Below are 22264 nucleotides of genomic sequence, written 5' to 3'. Positions count from 1 at the left end.
AGAATTTTTTTATGGGGTAGTTTGACATTGCCTTCCCCAGTCATCTACACTTTCCCCCCAGCAAGCTGGGTACTCATTTTACTGACCTTGAAAGGATGGAAGGCTGAGTCAACCTTGAGCTGGCTACCTGTACACAGCTTCAGCCAGGATCAAATCAGGTTGTGAGCAGAGAGCTCAGATTGCATACTGCAGCTTTACCACTCTGTGCTACAGATGCTAATTTCCTGCCCCCAAGCATTTCCCCTCCACTCTAATCAAGCTGGCTGCAATCTACATTGTACTTTTGCATCACAACACCCCGCCTACCTTCTGATTGGGATAAAAGGGCTCAGAGATCACAATTTCTACCGGCGTCTGTCAAAGAGAAAGCCTCCTTTGACTCTCGAAGGTGCCTACTCTGAAACTCGTGTTGGTCCCGAAAGTGCTCCTGGATTCGAATTTGGCTCTCCCTCTGCAAACCAAGGCTGTCCTCTGAAACTAGCCAAGTACATCTTTGTGTACTTTAAAGACCTACCTTGCACAACGGTTGTAAGGATTACAACAGAATGCACGTGTAGCACTCTGCACAAAAGCTGCCTGTTAAGTGTTATCATGACAGAACAACAGTATAAAATTCATGGGCTACAATCCAGCAAAAAAGTGCACCAACTTCCAGCCTGACGGTTATCCAGAAGTTAAATATCAGCAACGTGGGTTTTTTTTTTTGGGGGGGGGGCATATCCTATTTAGTTCAGTAAAAGTTGAACAGGAGTTGGCTGGAAATCCCACCTTTCAGATCCTATCACGACAGGGATAAAAACTGTACAGCATTTTTATTTCATTGTTACAAAAAAAACAAAAAGCAGCAGCACTAAAATCAACTTCCTTGGTAGCTCCTGCTCTGTAAAAACGACGCAGCAACAAGTGGCCTTGAAGTTGCCAGTTCCGGCAACTAGCAAACTCCAGAGCCAAACTTCTCACAACTGAGGCGTTCAGACGTGAAACCCGCCGAGGCACCAACCAGCTTTTTAGATCATATGACCCAAGATCATGTGATTGCTGAAAGTTAATACTACCACTGTCCCCCTCCCCCCCCCCTCCCCGCTGCCGGCCCTTTGGAGGAAGCCTCCTTCCTCCACGCACTATTGGCCATCCAGGCGCATCGCAACGCGCAATTGGTTACTCTTGACACTTTCTTCATGCGCCATTGGCTGTCCTTGGAGGCTCCGGCTCCGCCTATCTTTCCACTTGCAAAGTGACATGAAGTTAGGATCTGGGGGAAGAGAGGGCGAGAGCCGGGCTTAGTGGGTAGAGTCCCAGCCTGAGGATTTTTCTAGGTAGACGGTGCGGGTTCCAAGGATCCGGGATCCTTTCAGAAAGAGCTTTGTGGTTACAGCCTGGAAGCGAAAGATGCCGGGAGGAGAGGGAGACCTTGCATTTACGAAGGGCTGCGAGAGGGGAGTGGTGTCTAGTGGTTAGAGCCCGGGGGGTGGGGTGTTGTCCGGCGGCGCTTAGAAAGCAAAGGAACCCGGCCGAGGGTGAAATCGTCTGCGGAGACCAAGACTCGGATGCGTGCTGAGGCAGGAGAAGTCAAGCTCCCGGCCTCCTTAGAGGGCAGGAAGTAGTTAAAGGCGAGGACAGCGGAGGCAGCGCAAGAGGCTCGAGGGGAGCACGCGGGGGTCGTTGGGGCCAGCCGGCTAAGCAGCCAAGAAGTGATCTGCGGGGAGAGACTGGACGGCGCAGGGGTTAGAGCGGCGGCCCCGAGGATGGATGACCCCGAGGAGACCTTTGGGGGCGATGGCGATGTGGGCTCCGCCGCGCCTTACGAGGAACTGGTGTCTGCCATGGCCGGCGGCCTGTACGGGGAGCTGGAGCGGCTGGTCGGGGCCCACGGGCCCGGGGCGGTGTCGGGGCTCCTGCCGCAGCTCGTCTCTGTCCTGGAGTCGCTGCAGAGGGCTTGCGGGCAGGTGCGGGAGCGGGACCAGTCCCTGGAACGGCTGCGCGATGACCGGCTGCGCCTGCTGGAGCAATACGAGCGGGAGCGAGCCGGCCGCAAGCGGGCCGAGGAGGTAAGTGTGGCCCGCCGTCCACCTGTAGCGCTGCCCGGTGCAGAGATTTGACTCCAGTCTCCCGGGGGCCGGCGACGGAAGGGCTGCGGACCCTGGCCTGGAGGCTGGCAACCAGGACTCCCTGGTGGGCCCAGCGGTGGTAAAACAAGTGGCAGATGATTCATGGCAACCAGGTGGTTTTCAAGCTAAGAGATGAAGAGGTGGTTTGCCGTGGCCTGCCTCTGTGAGGCAACCATGAGCTTCCTTGGTGGTCTCCCACCCAAGTACTAACCAGGGCTGATCCTGCCTTGCTTCTAAGATCTGATGAGATCAGGCTAGCCTGGGCCATCCAGGTCAAGGCTGAGAGTGATGTTGGGGTGATTAAAAAGCCACAGTCCATTGGGATCTGGGGTGGGGGCCAGGTGACAGTACAGCTAGTGTAGAAGGCGGAAAGAGGGAGCTGAGAAGGAGTGATGAGTGCCTGGGCTCAAAGGCTGCCTATCGGTGCAAGGAATCGGGGAGCATGTGATGTGGGGACATGTAGAATTGTGCTAATGTCCTTGGAGGCACATGACACAGCCCTCCTTGGTAAAGCTGTGGATGGGGAACCACCTGGGAACCCTAAAAACACAGCCTTGAGCTTCAAGGATGAGCATTCGGAGGTGGGAGCAACTGCCTGGACCTTTGGGTTCCCTTCCTTGCAGCGGTTCATGGAACTGGAGGATGTGATGGAGCAGGAGCGCAAGGCAAACGCCACCACCATGACTCGGCTGGAGGGGCAAAGCCGTGTCCTGGAGGGCAAAGCACGGAGCTATGCTGATCAGGGTATGTGAATGGACCAGCCTTTCCAAACTTGGTAACATGTGTACTGTACCAGCAGTGGAGACGGGCATCCTGTCCAAATGCAGAACTGAATGGATTCAAACAGTGATCTTCCAGCTGGGGCCTCTTTTACTTGCAAGGTGGCTCAGTGCCCGCCTATGCCCTTCCCACTAACACGCGTGCCCAGTCCTGCACCTCTTCCAGCGCTCTGCTGGGCCAGTATATCTGGTTTCCCAAGACTGTAGGGTGTCGGTATAAGAGGGAGCAGCATAACCTTTCTAGCATGCTTTCTTAGGTTCGTCACAAACTTGGATAGCTGTCAGCCCTGTTGGTGTTTTGTATGTCTGTGTGTATACACATACCACCATCACCCACCTGCATTCATAGCAGCACCAGTTTCTTTCCTTCTCTCGCTTTTGGCCTGGGAATAGCCATTCCATTCTCCTTTGCAAGGGCTACGACAAACCTGCTTTTGGAAAAGGTGTTTGATTCAGTTCTCTTTGCTTGCAAGTGGTGTGCTAGTTACGCAGTCCTTTCAAGGCTCCTAGTGCGTTAACACTGTTATCTTCAGAACTTTATGACCTTGACCATAGCAAGGGAATTCCAGTGCTTCTGTAAAAATTTGCTAGCGTGAATACATTGTCTGTGTTTGCCTGAGCCTGTCAGTTTCCGTGCAATCCCATAGAAACAGGCCCCTCTGAACTCAGTGAACTGACTTCCATCAGGAAGGTGTAGGGACAATCCAGCAAAAATTAGTCTCGTCTGAATTCTGTTGAAATTCACTATTTTGGTTGCAATTGGATGCATGGAAAAGTCACACTGAACTCAGAAAGATGTAATTTCCAGCCAAGCATGCTTAGGATAGCATTGCAGGTCTACAGGATTCAGCTGAGACTGTGAAGAGCCCATTAATGCTAGTTTTAAACCTGATGTTTGTGTGGATAGTGCCTGCCTAAATGCACCCAGTGTCCTTTTGTTGGTGTTCTCTTCACAGTGGCCAGCCTGGAAGAACAGAAGTCTTTGCTCTTGAAGGAGCTCTCCGCTCTCAATCAGACCCACACCAAGGTACCTGCAGTCAGTTGCGGCCTAGACCGGCCTGTTCTTTTCTTTCCTCACCCTCCCTACATTTTCACCTCATACTCTGTGTTTTACAGATGATGCAAAGTTACAGGGAACTGAAAGCACAGCGGATAGCACTGGCTGGCACAAGCCAAATTGGATCTCCCTCTGCAGAGACAAAAAGGTCAGGAGAGGCAAAGTCCTGGGGGGGGGGTGTCACTGTTCTGTGAATTCCTAGGTAGAGGCCCCGATTTTGAATTAGATGGGATATTTCTCCATAGTGCTGAGGCTGTGGGGGGTGCTCTATGGTCCAGATGCTGAGCATCCAGCTTCTTCAGTCCCTGCTGCAGCTATCATTCAATCAGGATCCATTTCAGGAGAATGGGGAGAAGCCCATTGTGGTTGCTTAGCAACTTTGGGGCCTGGTGTTTCACCACCTCTTCCAGTGCAGAAGTGGCTGAGACTGCCATGTGGTTGCTCTGGGTTGCCTTCTTGGCAAATAGTAGACAGGGTTTGATGAAGTGGAGCAGGAAAGACAGGAACAAAGCAAAGCTGCTCTACAGTCAGCCTGGTGGGAATGGATAGTGACATGGGCCTATGAGACAAATGCAGCAGAGAAGAGTGGTGTGTTTGGACCTGCAGAGGAGTTTAAGGGTTCTGGTTGTTTCTGGGACAGCTAAACAGTTGGAGGCAGGAAGAGGGCTGTCAAAATTTATCTTTTTTCACATGGTTAGGTTGAAGCCCCCGCCCATCTGGAAGGCCCCCCAGTTTCTGCCAAGCACTTCAGACCCTGGATCGCCCAAATCACCACGTCTCCTAGAGGTAAGCAGCTCTTGGTGATGGGGTCATTGGAGAGTTTGTCAAGAAAGGAGTGGTTGGTTGAGAAGGCAACCCCACAGTTTATCCCCTTCAGTGGTTTCTTTCATATTTCAGGAGCCTGGTGAGATTCAAGACCCACCCTGCTCAGAGAAGACTCCCCAGAAAGAAGCAGGAAGGAACGGCTGTCCTTTGGCCCAAGAGATGGTGCAGCTGGAGAAAGATGGTATGGAGTGGACTCAGTGACCTTTTCCTCTTTATGCCAAGCCAGGCCATTTGCCCACCTGGTCTAGTACATATTCCTTTGGTTAATGCGCATCAAAAGCGGTCTTTCCCCATCCTGAGACCCTTGTAAGTAGGAGACACAGTCTCAGACACCTATATATCAAGTGTGACCTCTATCACTAGGCTTAACTATATGGGTAGAAGTGAGAAAGGGTAGCTCTCCCAGCCTGGAAGGGATGCATTTACATATGCCACGCAGAATGTGAGTGTTAACATCTTGAAGTGGTAGCCGTATCTCTTTGGATGGCAGAAAGGGATTGCATTTTTAAAATGTAGAAGAAGTTAGCACCATAGGGAGAAGACTGGGCTTGAATCTTAAGTGACACAAAATCAGATCCTGAGTCCCACAAATTCAGTAAGGTATTTGTTGTTGCTGCTGTCAAATCACAGCCGACTTATGGCAACCCTGCAGGGTTCTCAAGGCAAGAGATGCTCAGAGGCGGTTTGTCATGGCCTGCTTCCGCATCACAACGCTGGTACTCCTTGAATGTCTCCCATCCAGATACTAGCCAAGGCTGGCCCTGCCTAGCTTCTGAGATTGGACTAGCCAGAGCTATCCAGGTCAGGGCTCAGTAGGACCTACTCCCAAGTAAATTTGGATTGAGACCCTAGTAAGTCAATGCAGTGCTGGCTTCGGAATGTTATTGTTCTGGATGATGTTTCACTCATTTAATAAATCTATCCAGTATGTCTCCCCCCACCCCACTCTGTTTTCCTTTGTTGTCTCCTCTGTCAAAATGCAGATAAGAAACTCCTTTGGGGGCAGGGACTTGTCATCCCCTCCGCATCTGGTTTGGCTTTCAAAGCCTGTTGATGGCACCATATAAATATGTTATGCTGCTATTATAGATGGGCTAAATATAAAAATAACACTGGCACTCCCTTTTGTTTTCCTTCAGCTTCTCCTGCCCAAGAGGAGCGCTTTGACCTGGACGAACTTCTCAGCTCTACTCCAGAACTGGCACCTGCCCCACAGCCACCAAGCAGGTAAAAGGGACGTGTCTGCTTCCTAAACTTCCTGGTCTAAGCAGAAAGCACATGGATAGGGTAATCCTGTTTGGCCAGTGCCCAAACACAGACTGTGCTGGCCTCCACTGGTGGAAGGCAACTGCTAGGCTCTTCCTCCCTGCCCCTTCATCCTCAGTGTGGCTGTGCTGCTCCCTTCACCCCCCGCCCCCACTTTTCCCTTTACCTTGTTAGTGTTTGCACTTGAGCCACATTTGCCTTTTAGCTGTCATATTTCCTGTGTTGGAGGAAACAACCAATGAGTCTGATGGCCAGACAGGAAACTTTTCTTCCCTCATACCTTTCTGCTGCTGTTGTTTTGAAAGCACTGTAGTCACAGGAGGGAGGAGAGTGCCAGAAAGGTGATGTTTTTTGTGAAGGACACCTTAATGCCCCCCACCTTCCTCACAGACCCAGTTCATGTTCACACTGGTTTCTGTCTACTGTGGTGTCACCTGTGGGTGTGTGTTCCCAGGATGAAGGTGGGTGGGTACTCTGTCTATTTGTCTGTCTGTCTGTCTCTCAGCCCCCTGAGTACCACCCTCGAGCGCAACACGGTCTCACTTTTCGCCGAGGTCTCGGGCCTCAGCCCAGAAATTCTCAGCGATATGGACGACGGTGCTGATCTGCAGGGTAAGCGTATCTGCTTTGTCCTTTCTGCTGGACCTCCCAATTCCCCCTCTTCCAGAGAACTCAGCTTATGTTATGAACCAACTGGTGCTACTCCTGGAACACCTGGGCTCCCAGAGCCCCTGTGAGGAATTAGTGTTTGAACCTACAGCACACTTCAGTAATATCCATGTTTTTACAATCATTGCAGGAGATGTCTTAGAAACCCTAATGACGGAAAACATGCAACTACAAGAGGCACGGTGAGGAGGAGGACCCTCTTTATCCCACCCTAAAGTGAAGGAAATTTGGGTTCCTGGGAGGGAAAGGTTTGCTTATGACCTCAACCAAGGCCTGGCCTGTATATGCGGGAACGAGATGTACCACCAGATTGCAGGGGAGTGCACATTTTAATTCCACTGAATAAAATGCAAGCTGCAAGAAGAAAATCGATGCAGCTGGGAGTGGGCTGAACTGGGCCTTTTTTCCACTGATGAACTAGTTGTTTCTTTTACTTGTAGAGACTTTTTAAATCTTTTTTTTTTGGGGGGGGGGGGATAAAAAAATGGTATATCCTGCCTGCTGCCTGAAGTCCACTCAACCACCTCTTGATTCTTTCTCTGTATTCTGCTTTTCTTGGCAGATTACTAGATGAACCTTAACCCAGACCTGCCTCATTTGTATATATGCTACATAATGCTTTATCAGGACCAGATCTACATGGTTTTTGAGGGAGGGGGGGTGCAAAATTAAAAAATGATGCCCCCTTATGGGCTTATTCTATTTTATGGGCCCATAGAATAGAATGGACTCCATACCCAATTTGGTGCCCCCTCTGGCGATGCCTGGGGCAAGGGGCCTCTGCTTCTCCCTAGATATAGCCCTGTGCTTTATAGACCAACAAGATTTTTGTAGTATACCTGTCTGATGAAAGCTTAAATCCCCAAAATCTGTTGGTCTCTACTGGACTCAAATCTTGTTCTTCTACTATGGCTACCATCCTGAAAATCTCTTCATGGAAGGCCCCAGATTAAAGCTGTATCTCTTGCCCTCCTGTCTCCAGGATCACTCTGGATACTGCCCGCCGCCATCTGATTGCCCGCGTGGAGGAGCTTGGTGAGGAGCGCGAGTCACTGAGGTTGGAGCGTGATGCAGTGGCTGGCACCCTGAGCCGCTGCCAAGCACAGCTGAAGGAGGCTGAGCTGGAGCTGAATCGGTATGACCTGGGAACCACTCCCCCTGCCGCAAAGTGCCTGTCAGGATTTGCCTCTGGCGTCTTGCTTTACCAGAGCCAATGTTGTCCAGGAGGCAAGGAGTTGGACTTTGGCTCCCAGTGGACTTAGTATTGCAGGCTTGTTTGAGTCCTAGCTTTTTAGTCATCCTGCCAGTGAAACAGGAAGAACTGGTCCCATGCTAGAAGGTGGCTGGGTAAAGCAATGTGCAAACTGGATCATTGAATGATCTCTCTGAAGTTTGAGAGGGACCTGGGCACTTTCCCCTGCAGATAAAGGTGGTACCTACAGATAATGTTCTTAAGGTGTCAGAGACATGTATGGCACACTAGGGTCTGTTGGATGACAGGTATCTTTGGAGTAAGGCCCGGTCTACACCTGCAACAGGAGCTGAGAGAATCTTTATAGGACTGAGTGGACTGTACTACTACAGACTACAGGTGGGTATTGCCGCCTTGGAATGGTTCTTAGTGTGAAAGCTTCACACAAATAAAAAAAGCCAACCCACCAAGGAGAAAGTTTGCAGCCCAGGTTCCTCCTTCTTGTGCTAGTTTTCTAGGGAAATTTTTTTCATAGATCGTTCAAAAATATTATTTCCACTCCCTCCTCTGGCAGCCTGAAGTGGTGCAGTCCAGTCTATGACCTTTGAGCTCTTCCAACTAATTTTGCTGCAGGTGTAGAGCCGCTAGCGCATCTTAGTTGGGGCAGGGCAGTGGCTCAGTGGTGGAGCCTCAGCTTTGCACGCAGAAAGTCCCGGGTTCCATCAAAGGCAACTCCAGTTTAAAGGGACCAGGCTGGAAGTGATGTGAATAGACCTCTGCCTGAGACCCTGGAGAGCCGCTGCCAGTCTGAGTTGACAAGATGGACCTTGAAGGGACCCAGGGTCTGGTTCAGCACAGGACAGTTTTAGGTGCTGTTCTTTGGGAGAGTCAGCTGAAGTTCAAAAGAGAGAGAGACTGTGGGTTTGGATACTTCTGCCGAAATCTTGCTAATCCTTCATGCAATTTACGGGCTTTTACGCTTTTGGAATGTACAGATTCTTATTTTGAATGATTTTATTATTTGAACTTTTGCATTGATGAGCGAGCTGCCTTGAGCAGACCTTTGAAGAGGTGGCATATAAATGTTCAAAATAACTAATGTTGGTCTTTCTACATTAGCGTATTCTTCTGAATAAAAATACCGAAAAATACTTGTTCAGAATGCGTTAGGGATGTGTTTAAGAACCCCCAGAATGCTTTTCAAGTTCTGGTTTGTCATGGCTGTTTCTGATCTATTGTTTAGACTGTGAGTCAACAATTTCCAGTGTGTGCCAAATGGCAATCATATGATGTTGGTGTTCTCTACTTAAATTATTTGAAAAGGCCTGCCATGTGTACTTAACATGGAAAGACAACATTCTCTCTTCCTGGGTCATCAACCTTCAGTGATTTTTCCAACAACTTTTTTTATAGTAATAATGTGAGCTCATATTTCAGCTACTTGCATTACCTTTCTCATTCCAGGATCCGACAGGAGTTGGAGGAAACAAAGCGTCCAAGTGATGATGGGGAGGTAACTGGAGGAGTACTTTCTGCTGGTGTTTGGAGAGTTTGGTGGGCTGTTGGGTTCTGTGGAAGACCAGTTGTCTGGGCATGGCTTTGAGGGTCAAGGCAAGACGAAAATGGGAGGAAGAACCCCAATCTTCTTGTGAGCAGGTTGTGTGTTGAGAAAGGATCCTTTTTTTTCCTCTACAGGCTGAAGGGGGCCCATCCAGGCCTCAGCGGTTCACCCGGGCTGAGATGGCGCGTGTGGTGATGGAACGCAACCTCTACAAGGAAAGGCTGATGGAGTTGCAAGAAGCTGTTAGACGCACTGAGCTCCTCAGGTCAGACGTGTTGAGGTTGATGGGCACAGTGCTCGATTGGCAGGAAGGGCGTAAAAGGAAAAAGGGAGCTCCTATGGGCTCTGTCCTTGTCCTTACCATCAGGCCCCTGGTGTCATGGCACCACCTTGCCATCTGGAAGGCCAGCCTTTGCTACCAGGCATAGTGGAGCTTTTCCCCTCTCAGGCTCACAGAAGGAACAAGACACTTGGTCAAATGTGTATGGTGGGAGACGGGGAGAGAGAACTTCCTAAACTTCCCTGGTGAGTTTGTGGCTGAGGTGAGAATTCACCCTTGGCGCAATGCCCATGTGTAGGACTGCTGGACTGTACCAGCTCTGCATGCAAGAGGCTGAAAGAGAGGGCATCAGTGAATCTGCTGCAATGGCATCCCTCTCTCTCTGAAGTGTCTCAGTTTGAGGACTAGTTTCCTTTGTTGTGGGGAGAGGAAGGGAAGGAGACTGTAAGCCACTCTGAGTGAAGTACAAATCCAATTGCTGCTGCTTCTTAAAACCATGAAGAAAAGATACTTCAAGTCTCTGTGCTGTGCCAGGGCAGCTGCTGAAGGACGATTTCTCTCTTTGCAGGGCTTCGCGGGAAGAACAGGCAGTTCAGATGAAAAAATCATCTTTCTGGAAAATGTAAGTGTTGTCTTTAAGTTTAAAAAGGTAAAGGTAGTCCCCTGTGCAAGCACCAGTAGTTTTTCAACTCTGGGATGATGTCGCATCACATCATTTTCATGGCAGACTTTTAAGTTTACCGTACAATTTATGTTCTAGATATGCCCTGACATGGATGGTCCAGGATAGCTTGATCTCACTAGATCTAGAAACCTATGCAGGGTTGGCCCTGGCTAGTATCTTGGATGGGAGACAACATAGGAAGGGCAAGGTTGCTATACAGAGGCATCCAATGGCCAACCACCTCTGTGCATCTCTTGCCTTGAAAACCCTACAAGGTCTACCATAAGTCAGCTGTGACTTGACTCCACTTCCATCCCTCTTTGATTATGAATAGCCAGAAAGCTCTTTCACTGTTAACCCTCATGATGTAGAAATGGTGCTTCCCTTCACATTGTATCTGGCTTTATTTTTAGAATTGACTTTTGATGACATTCCCTTCCCCATCCAGTTTTTAAGTAACCATACTGGATTTCCTCTTGCAGCTTTGATCGCTTATTTAGTCCCTCAGACTCTCCAGAGAAAATGCCTGCATCCCCCCAGCTGGGAGGGCGGGCCCGATCTAGCCCCAGCATCTATAATGAATTGGGACGAAATGGGGGGCAGGTGTCTCCAGCTTTGAGGTACATCCCACGAGCAACCTCGCCCACTGAGTAAGTTCTGTGGCTCCTTCTGGGGGTGGGGCAAATAGTCACATGGACTTCATGGTTCTGTCTTCTCTGGAACAGTGCATATGTGCAAATCTACTGACACTCAAAAAATGCAGGATAAAGCACCTCCTTCTTAATCTGCACAATATATACTGTTGGTAGAATTTCTACTTTCCCAGGTTCAGATTTTGGATTCTTCGTATAAAAAGGGTAAAGGTAGTCCCCTGTACAAGCACCAGTCGTTTCCAGCTCTGGGGTGACGTTGCTTTCACGTTTTCACGGCAGACTTTATTTAGACCTGCCAGCAAAAGCAGAAGGTGCCATGAGGATAAAGAACTGTGGCCTTCCAAGCTTTGTCCATCTTATTTTGTCCTTGAATGACCCTTGCATGGCTGAGATGCTGCACTTAGGTTAATACCGCTGAGGGCAGTGGAGCCATATATAGTGTGGTGGCTGGAGTCTCTCTGCTGCCCACTATTGTCTGTCATTTGTATCTGCAGGGGCGACTCTTCCCCGCAACAGAAGCGGCGTGAGCTGTACCGTGATATTCACTCACACATCTGGCAGGAGCATGGTCGGGCGCAGATCCATGGGTGGAGCCAGCCACCTGCACTTCAGGTGAATGTTCTGCACTCACCTGTATCTCAGGCATCTGTAGGTCTCATATGCAGAGGGTCTCTGTCTTGTGGACTGATTATATTCAGCACTGACAATAGATCTGTGTAATAAAACTGCTGGCTTGCAGCTCTGTGTACACTCATAGGTCTTGTCTTTGTACAGGCAGCTTTTCCTCATGGAAATATGATGTCCATATAATATGTGAACATACCCTGTGAGATGCCCAATAGTACAGTAATTTGAAACATTCAGCATTTTCCTTTATCCGAGGAAATGGATCCATCCTTGGTTAGGAACATATAACTCTGCTAGGGGAGTTTCCATGTGTGAAAAACATAGCTGTTTATTCCACTTCAGGGCCACGATCCACCTTCATGCGCTGCTGACGTGCCTGTGCTTGTGCAGTTACGGATGCTGGATCAGAAGGACCCTAGTACCAAGGTGAGAAAGCAGCTTTAAAAAGAACTGGGCTTTCCAGGCTCAATGAAAGCTGACTGAAAGGAGACACCTGAGCAGTAAATCACCCAGAGACAAACTGGGCACCATCTATGCAGATATGTATATGTGTCAGGCTCCCAGAAATGTTTAATTTCTTATGACATGCTGGCTGTTCCCTCATGCCACACTTGTGCACGCTTGTACAAAATCCAGGAATTTATTGTCGCAAAGTCTTCTGGCTCCAGGTGAGCCCAGGAGGCTGCAATTCCTGTGCTGTTCCTCTCAGTAATGATCGCCAGGTAACGCTTGTATCTCTCCCACTGCAGCTGTGGTGCGCTGCAGCATCTGTCGGGCTGGAACCTCAAGGGACACCAGAGACTGTAAGTACTTTGAGAAACCAGCAGCAGTTGCTGTTTGAGGGTCTCTTGAGCAGAACACTCAGCAGGTCCTCTCTGTTCTGAAAGACCAAAGTCTTTTTTAGTTTGCAGAACTTTCTTTGCCAAGCTATTTATAAATAATAATATTAAGCACTGAGCTGTCAAGTCACAGCCGAAATGTGGCAGCCCCTCATGGGGTTTTCCAAGCAAGAGAGGATCAGAAGGGGTGTGCCATTGCCTGCCTCTGCATAGCAGTCCTGGTCTCCCATTCAAGAACAGACCATGACCAGCCCTGCTTAGCTTCCAAGACCTGGCTGGTCAGGGCTATTCCGGCTGCTGAAAGAAGAGAAAGGAGGAGAAGTAAAATTGAACCCAAACAGTTGCATTAAGAACCTGGAAGGTTAAATAAATAGAAATCTCATGGCCAATTCCTAAAAACAATAATTGTAAAACAACATAAAACTATCAAAAATACCTGTATTTATTACAGGATAACTTAAGAACAGATAAAATCATTCAATGTATGCATTAGATTTCTTTTGTTTAAGTTCTACAATTTTATCTTGTATTGTGGCCAGTGTTCCCTCTAAGCTGAGTGTGAGCTAGCTCAGTTTTGTAGCTTCCGGCTCACACATTTTTGTCTCAGCTCAGGAAAAATGGCCCCAGAGCCAACTAATTTAAGCAGTAGCTCACAACTTTAATGCCAGTAGCTCATGAAGTAGAATTTTTGCTCACAAGACTCCTCAGCTTAGAGGGAGTATTGACTGTGGCTACAGTTGGGCTTATTCTGGCTGCTGCCAGGCCATTTAGAAAGGATAAATGTGAGTGGTAATGGGATCCTGAAAACAAGTGTGGGTGGGTGGGGAGGCTCAGTGTCTTGCTGATGCCTCTCTTTCTTCTCCCCACTTCCCATAGGGTATGCCTGATCAATGCCTTGGAGGCAACTCTCGGCTGTGGGTGGCCTCAGGGACCCACTCAGCAAGCGAAGTGATGCTTTTGGATGCTCAGAACCCAAACCAGCTACTGGAACACTTTGTGTTACCTGGAATTCACATCCTCTCTCTTGCATGCGTACCTGGTAAGTGTGAGGGAGCGGAACTCTGGGAGGAAGAAAGGAAGGGCATGTGCGAATCAGGAACTGAGGGAGGGGGTGAGATTGTGTAGTTCTCAGAGGGTAGGTGGGAAAAGATTTCTAAGTGTCTTCATGTTTTATAGATAATTGACAAATACTTCATTCTTTTTTTAATAAATACAGCTGTTCAGATAAAATACTGTAGATTTGCACAAATGGTACCATAAACAATTGTGTGGGTTGTCTGTACACTGAATATCTCTATTGTGAAGGAAAATCCCTGCTGGGTTGGACCAAAGGTCCATCTGCTTCAGCATTCTGTTCCTACAATGGCCAACCAGATGCCTCTGGAGAAACCCCCAAGCAGAACATGAAAGCAATAGCTCATGGTTGTCTTCTATCCCCCCTCCCAACTTGGCCAACACTGGTGCTAGAAATACACTGCCAGTGAACATGGAGGTTCCATGAAGCTGCCTTATATCGAGTTAAGACCACTGGTTTTTCAATCAGTATAAATAAAGGTAAAGGTAGTCCCCTGTGCAAGCACCAGTCGTTTCCAACTCTGGAGCGACACTGCTTTCACGTTTTCACAGCAGACTTTTTTTTTATGAGGTGGTTTGCCATTGCCTTCCCCAGTCATCTACACTTTCCCTTCAGCAAGCTGGCTACTCATTTTACCGACCTTGGAAGGATGGAAGGCTGAGTCAACCTGGAGCTGGCTACCTGACCCAGCTTCCGCCAGGATTGAACTCAGGTTGTGAGCAGAGTGTTTGACTGCAGTACTGCAGCTTTACCACTCTGCACCACAGGGCTCAATATAAATATCACACCTTTATCAAGGTCAGTACTGGCAGCGGCTCTCCAGGTTCTAAGGCACAATTCTTTCACAACACTTACCACCAGGTGCTTTTAACTGGAGATTCCAGGGATTGAACCTGAGACATTCTGTACTCCAAGCAGATACTCTTACCACTGAGCCATGGCTGTTCCATTTAACTGTCACATGTAATTGGCATTAATAGACCGCTCCTCATCTTTCAATTTGTCTAAGTCAAACATGCAGCCTGTGGGCAGCACTCGGCCCCCATAGGGCGCCTATTCATCCTGCAAGCAACTGGCTGCTGTCTGCTTCCTTCTACCTCTTTTGCTTCCTTCTTCATTGCAGCTTGCTTTGCCAAACTCTATCAAGCACAGGAGCTACAGAGCAAAGGTTCTCTTCTCTCCATTGGCTGAGGCTCCTTTCTTATGGAGGGAGGGAAAGAGCAAGAGCTTGTTTTGCCAGGGTTTCTCAATCACAAAGCAGAGCTACTGAGCCAAGGCTCTCCATTGCTGAGGCTCCCCCCCACCCCATCCCCTGAGGAGGAACAGGGTAAGGGAGGGGAAGAGAGCTTACTTTGCCCAGTTCTTTCAGTCACATGGGAGAGATACAATGTTCCTTTAGGATCAACAAAGTTTTATTTAAGGGATGAGCTTTTCGGAGAAGGAGAGAGACAAATATCCTTCACGATCTAGTCTTTCTCAGTAGGAAAGCAATGTGAACTATTTAGATGAGAAATAACAAGCCAGTTAGGTGGATTAGGCTGAGTGTCTAAAGTTCACCCAGCACAATTCCTTTGTAGATTGAGGAATCTGAACTTAGACTTCCTAGATAGTAGGCTGATACTGACCACCATACTTTGCTGTCTCTTCTTGCACCGTCACATAGAAGTTGTAGTTATTTCTCTGAGGAAGACTATATTTTGGTAGACAAACACATAGCTCTCAGTCTGTGTCATGGTATCTTCACATGTTCTTGACCAGCACATGAAGTAACTTGTGTACAAAGGCTCACAATGTCCAGCCATTTCCTGTTTCCCTCCTGGTAATGGCTCAGAGCATTGACCATGAGGTTTCTGTAATGTCAATAAATAAAAAGTAACTTTGCAACTCACAGATAAAACCTGAACAGCACTCTCAAGATTGTTACAACATAGGCATTGTCTCCCAGTTTTTATGCAATATTTCAAAAAAAGAGGTGTCAGTTATCAGAGACTGTTAAATAAACAAAATATTGCAAGAGTGCTAAATGTTTCAAGCATGTTTTAAGTTTTAAAAAAATCTTTGTGTTTGCCTGTGTCCTTAATAAAGTTTCTATCTTTGCTACCTGGCATTACATTTTACAACACACATGGCCCAGCCTGACAAGGTCTCATTTATGTCAAATCCGGCCATCATAACAAATGAGTTTGATACCCCTGGTCTGAGTTATCTAAATCAATGGCCATTGCTGCATTGTGTGCCAGAATTGTGAACATTAATAATGTGTGGTTGCCTGTTTGTGGTTTTATTGTTGCACAATCTGGTGGCAGAAAACTGGGAGTTCAAATCCTTGCCTCTGCCTCAGGCCAGGCACACCCTCGCTCAGTCTCTGCCTCATCTCTAGACTCCCATTCTCCACGGGGTGTCTAGAGGTGGGTGTTCCAGAACCACTGACTAGCAGGTGGGGTTTTAGCACCTGTCTGTAGCTGCTGCAATGACTGTAATGCACTTGCATCCATTTGTCCTTATATTTATTGCTAATAGCTTTGGTCTATAAATGTCTACAACTGACTGTAAGTATTTGAAAATGTAGTTCACTGAAATGTTTAACTGCATAGCGCTCCCCCATTTTATGGTTATCATTATGAGATCTCAAATGTGAAGCGCTTTGAGCACTTGCAGAAAATGTTTTCTGAACTATTAAGTACCAAAATACTAATGAATTTTAGTACTGAAATAAATATCTGTTACACACAATTTCTGTTTTTAAGCTTCTTTAAAAAAAACCCCTACAATGGCTGGAAAGTGGGTTGGGGGGGGTTGAGAATCACTTGCTCATGATACAGTTTGGATTGGAGCGGTACCATTTGGGGCCTTCTGGGATTTCTGGATGGGGGGTGTGACTGGAATTTGTTGCTGTTTCTTCTTGTCGCCATAGGCCTTACAGTGCCTGGCAGGGAGAGCCCTGAGCTGGAGCCAGAGATCCTCGAAGACCCCCTGGCACCTGGATCTGACAGTGACGATGAAACACTGGAAATTGAGGCGGCTGGCACGGAACCCACCGTGTGGCTGGGAACTCAGGAGGGATGGTAATTGGCAAGGGTTGCAGGGGAAGAAGTGACATGGGGGAAGGCTTTGCTCTGGAAGCCCATTTCTCAGTGGAGACCGTCAGACACACTGCAGTTCTCCAGCCAGCTGCTGCATCTTCCCATCTTCACCCACCGACACCTCATTGTACCTTTCTCTTTCGCGCCTGACAGCCTGCAGTCAGTACGCTAACCCACCACATGGAGGTATCCAGGGATACCGCCATATTTATTTAGACTCAGCATGCCCAGCATGCTAGGAAACTTGCGGAAACTATTGAAATTATGGTTGCCACTGAAAACAGCAAAGATGTGCGGTGTTCAGGGGTTAAGCCAGGAAGGTTTAATTGGCTGCCTTTTCTCTTTTCTTGTAGCATCTGTGTTCACTGTGCTGAGAGAGACTGGCGGCGCTGTCAGGGAAAAGCCCAGCTAAAGGATGCAATTCACTGTATCGTGTGAGTCTGTGACCCTCCACTACTTTCTTGAAAGGCCTGGGAGGGCCCCCACTGTGTATCCCTTGCACAAGCTGTTCAGTGGTGCCATACGAACCTTATCTATCTTGATCATTTCCATTTCAGCCACTTCCAGGGTCGTGTCGCAGCTACACTAGGGGATGGATCTGTAGCCATTTTCCATCGGAATCCAGGTAAATTTTGCTCCTCTGATTCTTCCCCCTCCTGCCTTCCATGCTGCAGGTCCTCCATCTAATCCTGTTTTCCCTCAGCCCGGAAGTGGGACCTGCGTTCTCCACGCCTGGTTGATTTGGGAAGGCCACGGCGCTCCATTCGTTGTGCCATCCCTGTCCTGGATCGGCTGTGGTGCGGATACGGGAATCGAATCTACGTGCTGGATCCACGCACTGCTCGTATCCAGGTCATCTCAGGGACTTGTGGGAGATGGGGCACTTGTGGAGCCGAAGTGGGAGATTTAAATTCCTTATATGGCTGTTTGAGATGGCTGGATCTTGTATGATCCACTCAACTGATATCAGAACAAGATACTTAAATGTAGGAGACAGGGACTAAGCAGTAAATTTGTGTCAGCCATTTGTAGTGAAATTGGGAGATCCCAAGGAGTAGTTTATCAGAGTGTAAAAAGACCAGTTCTTCAGCCATAAGATCTAAGGTCCAATAACCAGACTGATAGTGGTGGTGGAGGGAGGAATTCTGTGAATCGGCTGCCTGTTATAACTTGCATTGCCCTTCTTCTCCCAGCGGTACTTTGAGGTGACTTCGCATCCTGAAAGCCAAGTGCGGCATATGGTGGCTGCTGGCAATGGCATATGGGTCTCTGTTCGGCTGGACTCCACTCTGCGCTTGCTTCACGCGGAGACCGGGCAGCCCTTGCAGGAAGTGGAGTTGGGGCCTTATATCAGCCGCATGCTTGGTGAGCAGCCGCGGCAGAGCTTGGTTCGTACCAACCCTCAGAGTGAGGTCAAGAATGCAGGCAACACTCAGAAGTCAACGGGGTGGCAGAATAAGAATTTTGACATGGGGTGGGGGACATTCAGGCAGACCTCTGCTGCCCTGTGACTAGCAGAGGGATGAATAAGGATAGTGTACTGGTCAGAGAAAATTGGTCTTGGAATAGGGGGACTTGGTTTCAAAGTCCCCGCTCAGTCCTGAATCGCTCTTCCCTGTCCTAACTGCAGAAAGATTTTTTTTAAAAACCCTGTATGTGTAGGGGGGGAGGTGTGCATTGAGTTCAGCATTGTCTGCTCTGTCTGGCAATGACTCACCAGGGTCTCGGGCAGAAAAATCTTTCCCGCTAGCTGTGATTGAAGATCCTTTAACTGAAAGTGCTGGGGACTAAATTTGGGATCACCACCTCTGAGCAATTGGCCCACTTCTGGTAAAAATTCCAGGACTGGCTGCCCTTCTCTAAGGGCAAGACACTGAGCCACTTAGAGCCCAAGATAATTCTTCGAGATTCTGCTGCTCCCAGCAATGCTATTGAGGGTGTTGCCTCCTGGACAGAAATAACTTGAGTGTGTTAATACCTGGTGTTGGCTTTGGTTTTGAATGGCCATGCCTGAAGCTCATTCATGGCCCTTTCTTTCTCCTTCCATTTTAGGGCCCAACAGCCTTAGTTTAGCCCTGAACATCACAGCACTTGGTACTTTTGGGAAGCGGCTGTGGGTCGGCATGTCCGGAGGTCCCATCATCTCTTTGCCCTTCATCTCTGGTAAGCACGTGTAAAATAAGAGGATGGGTCACCCTGTGGAGCTTTCAGAGGATGACAGGCATAGCACTGCCCTCTGGTGGCTGTTTCCATGAACTTCTGATTTCTCTTTCTCTGTAGAAGCTGCAGGAAGCTCGGAATCTCCCATGCCAGCTGTGATCCCTTACTGTGCCATGGAGCAAGCCCAGATCAGCTATCATGGGCACCGTGATGCTGTTCGCTTCTTTGTTTCTGTCCCAGGTAACCAGGTGGCAAAAGGGGGATAAATTGTCCATGAATTCTTTGGGAGAGGAATGGAGCTGAATGAATTAAAATGTGAGACGAAAAAGTGGGAGAGCTTCATTTTTGATGGAAGAGAGCCTGTTTATTTGGGTGAACTCATGGCATTTTAGTATTTTGGTGTTCAGCTCTCCAGCGTTTAATCTAATCTGAGTTAGTGTGAGCTAGCTCAGTTCTTTAGCCTCCAGTTCACACATTTTTGCCTTAGCTCAGGAGGCATGGCCCCAGAGCAAATTAATTTATGCAGTAGTTCACAACTTTAGTGCCAGTAGCTCACAAAGTAGAATTTTTGCTCACAAGACGCCACAGCTTAGAGGGAGTATTGCAGCTCTCTCTCTGTCTTGGTCTCTTGGGTCAGATATGAGAAAATGAGATGGTCTGAAGTTGGTTGAAGCAAGGGATGATGCAAGAGTACGAGGTTGTTTGGGGAAAAGCCACCCAGTTGTACGAGCAGTGAGAAACTGGGAGCTGGTTTGGGTATGTGGAAGGGAGGAGTGGTCCAGTGGGTGGGGTGGGGACTTTGGACAGGACCTGTGTGAAAATTATTTTGTTGTATGAAGCAGCCATGGACTGCAAACCGAGGTTCAGCAGAGCAGGAAATGCTCCCAGCCAGGTGATCATTGGAGCAATGCTAAGCAGGTCTACGCAGATCTTTTCAAAGGAGCTTACTTCCAGGAAGGTGTTCTTTTAGGACTTCGCTGTAAATCAGGGCTGAAGCTGGACTTGTTTACTCTGCACCAAGAAACACTGGATTCTCTGACCCATCTTCGCTTGCTTTCTGATTGTGTACAATCCTGATTGTGCAGGATTTGAGACCCAGCTCCCTTTTCCTCTCCAGCAGTATAATTCAGCTTTCTTCCTTTCTGTTGAGACTTCGCCAGCCATCGTCCACAATCCAAGTCTTGTCTCTGAAATTTTTGAAGACTAGAAATTTGTTAGACAGCAGCCCACCTGGAAGCTTGGGGGTGGGAGAATAAGCCCTCTGTTCCCAACTCTGAGATAATGCTTCACATAAAAGAACTGAATGCTGAAACTATCAGGGTGTGGGATTCTGGGCCCAGCATCCAACTATGCGACATGATTGTAGAATCTTGGAATGCCTTCAGCCCTCATCTAGGGGTATTTTTTTTTTGTAAGCTGTCTGTCTGCCGTGTTCATTTTAGGATGTAAAGATCTGTCCCCTTTGGAGAATCCCAAGGAGTCCCACAAAGAGAGGCCAAGGAAGCCTTGCACTTTGGTGCTAAGTGGAGGGGAAGGCTACATTAATCTCCGGATAGGTGAGCACGTTCCCTAGAAGTCTGGGGGTGGGAACGGGATCCAAGATGCTTGCATGAAGAGGACATCCTACTTGGTTATTTCAGCACCACAGCTCACCTCTTCTCTCCCGTTTCTCCACAATCCCAGGAGATGACACTGATGAACGCTACGGTGACCTGCTTCTCCCCAACCCGCGCTTACGTCGTGCTGAGCGGAGTCACCTGATTGTCTGGCAGGTGCAGGCCTAAGGCTGCAGTGATCGGCATGACACTGCTCAGGTGTCGTGTCCTGGGCTCCCAGTTAGGATGAAATGGCACAGCTGCTGGGTGGTGGTGGTGCCCTCGCTCTCCCAGCCTCTTCGTTTGGGAATTAAGCGTCTAAGGTCTACAGGGCCGGTGATGTGAAAACGCCATGCGCACATCAGGATCTGTTTCCTGAAAATGCTCAGAGAGGGCAGCTGCAGCTGGTTGTTCTTCCTACCACCTTCTTGACCATCTGCAGTGCCTTCCAACTGGAACAATGCATCATTGTGCAATAAAGTTCCCTGCCCATATACAGATGCCACCCCCATCCAATCTTGATACTTTTGCTCCCTGCTCCCATGTCGCCTATCTCATCTGTTATCATTTAGGTGGTTAGGAGCTGAGAGTTAGGAAGCCCACATCTTCCAGCAGAGCAGAAGGAGGTCTAGTTCAAGCTGGGAAAGAAGCAAACGTGCCTAAATAAGTTGCAGCAAAGGAGGCTGAGAACCAGGATTCCGGAGGTATCTGGAGGAGAACAAGCAGGGCATTAGAGCAAGAACTCTTGTGTTCCCTTCTGGCTCCTATTTTTGACTGTGATTCTGATGCACTTTTGATTCCACGGGTTGGGATAGAGGGGCAAGACTGGTGAATCTGGAACTAAACTGGAGTGGAGAGCTGAAATGTGGCGTCGACTTGACCCTGCAGCATTACTCCGCATAACCTCAAGGGGGAGTTGCTTTGCCCTGCTGTGTTGCCTTGCTGTTGGCGGGGAGCAGGAATTGGCTAGTTCCTGGTGCTGTGGAGTTAACCAAGTCCTCCCTGGAGCTCTGGTGTGATGCTTGGCCAGGCTCCTGACTCGCTGTTGGTTTCTCAGGGTTGCTGTTTTGTTTGCCTCAAGAAGGGTAGGGCCTCTGGCACCCTCTCAGAATTTATTATTTTGTGGGATAGCTTCTCAATAAAGCTATTAATTTCTTTTGTCTGCTTTTTGGTTTCACACAAACTGGATCCAGATGCTTTCTAAGAGTGGTGGATAAGCTACTCATAAAGGGTGATGACAATGCAGGCTTTCAAAGCCAGGCTGTATAGGCAAAGACAGGTCAGAAATGGGTAATGCATCACTAGCTTTTGCTTCAGGCTGTGGGGAAGAAATAAACCACTTTTTCAAACAGGTCATGATCCAGGAAGGATGAAGCATGTCCGGTGCAACTATTGTCACAGGAGAGTCTCAGTGCCTCCAGTTAGAAAATGATAGCATACATGTCATAAGAAACAGAAAAGAAATGGCTAAGGAAAAAGGGAAATTTAACAAAAATACTGACTGGAGTGAGAATGACTGATCAGCGTGGCAGTCAGAAGAGAACTGGCTGGATGTTCGCACCCACTCCAATGAGCATGCATGGTGGGGGTTTTGCACTCACCACTGGAATCTGGGCGTGAAGATCCTTTGGGTTGTTAAGTACCAATCAGGGTCAGTGCAGGTGCACTGTGTCCCATAGGTGTGATGCACAGAGACCATGAAGAAGATCTGAATGTTGAGGCCACTGTGATGGTGCCTGTATGCCTTTTAGCACTTAGCAACTACAGAAGCAGCATTTTTACACTTAGTCGTTTTAGTATGAAAGCTGACTAGAGAAAACTACTAGTCAGC

General features: G+C 48.4%; 1 protein-coding gene across 1 annotated transcript; it reads left to right on the top strand.

Moving 5' to 3' along the window:
• Positions 1–1698: 1698 nt before the first annotated feature.
• LOC132583676 (C-Jun-amino-terminal kinase-interacting protein 4-like) lies at positions 1699–21591 on the top strand. The gene is made up of 27 exons (XM_060255297.1): positions 1699–2048; positions 2732–2852; positions 3844–3914; positions 4004–4092; positions 4643–4730; positions 4842–4950; positions 5909–5996; positions 6541–6647; positions 6835–6886; positions 7687–7839; positions 9361–9409; positions 9592–9722; positions 10306–10359; positions 10884–11051; positions 11549–11666; positions 12024–12107; positions 12431–12484; positions 13397–13559; positions 16510–16660; positions 17032–17112; positions 17236–17303; positions 17382–17530; positions 17872–18043; positions 18731–18841; positions 18959–19078; positions 20281–20394; positions 20522–21591. The coding sequence occupies exons 1-27, from the start codon at positions 1746–1748 to the stop codon at positions 20620–20622; spliced, it is 3069 nt and encodes a 1022-aa protein (XP_060111280.1). The 5' UTR covers positions 1699–1745; the 3' UTR covers positions 20623–21591.
• The last annotated feature ends 673 nt before the right edge of the window (positions 21592–22264 follow it).

Source organism: Heteronotia binoei, chromosome 15, assembly GCF_032191835.1.
Source record: "Heteronotia binoei isolate CCM8104 ecotype False Entrance Well chromosome 15, APGP_CSIRO_Hbin_v1, whole genome shotgun sequence".
In the NCBI taxonomy this organism is placed as follows: Eukaryota; Metazoa; Chordata; class Lepidosauria; order Squamata; family Gekkonidae; genus Heteronotia; species Heteronotia binoei.
Note: the sequence above shows the minus strand (reverse complement) of the source record. Positions and strands in the feature narration are given on the sequence as shown.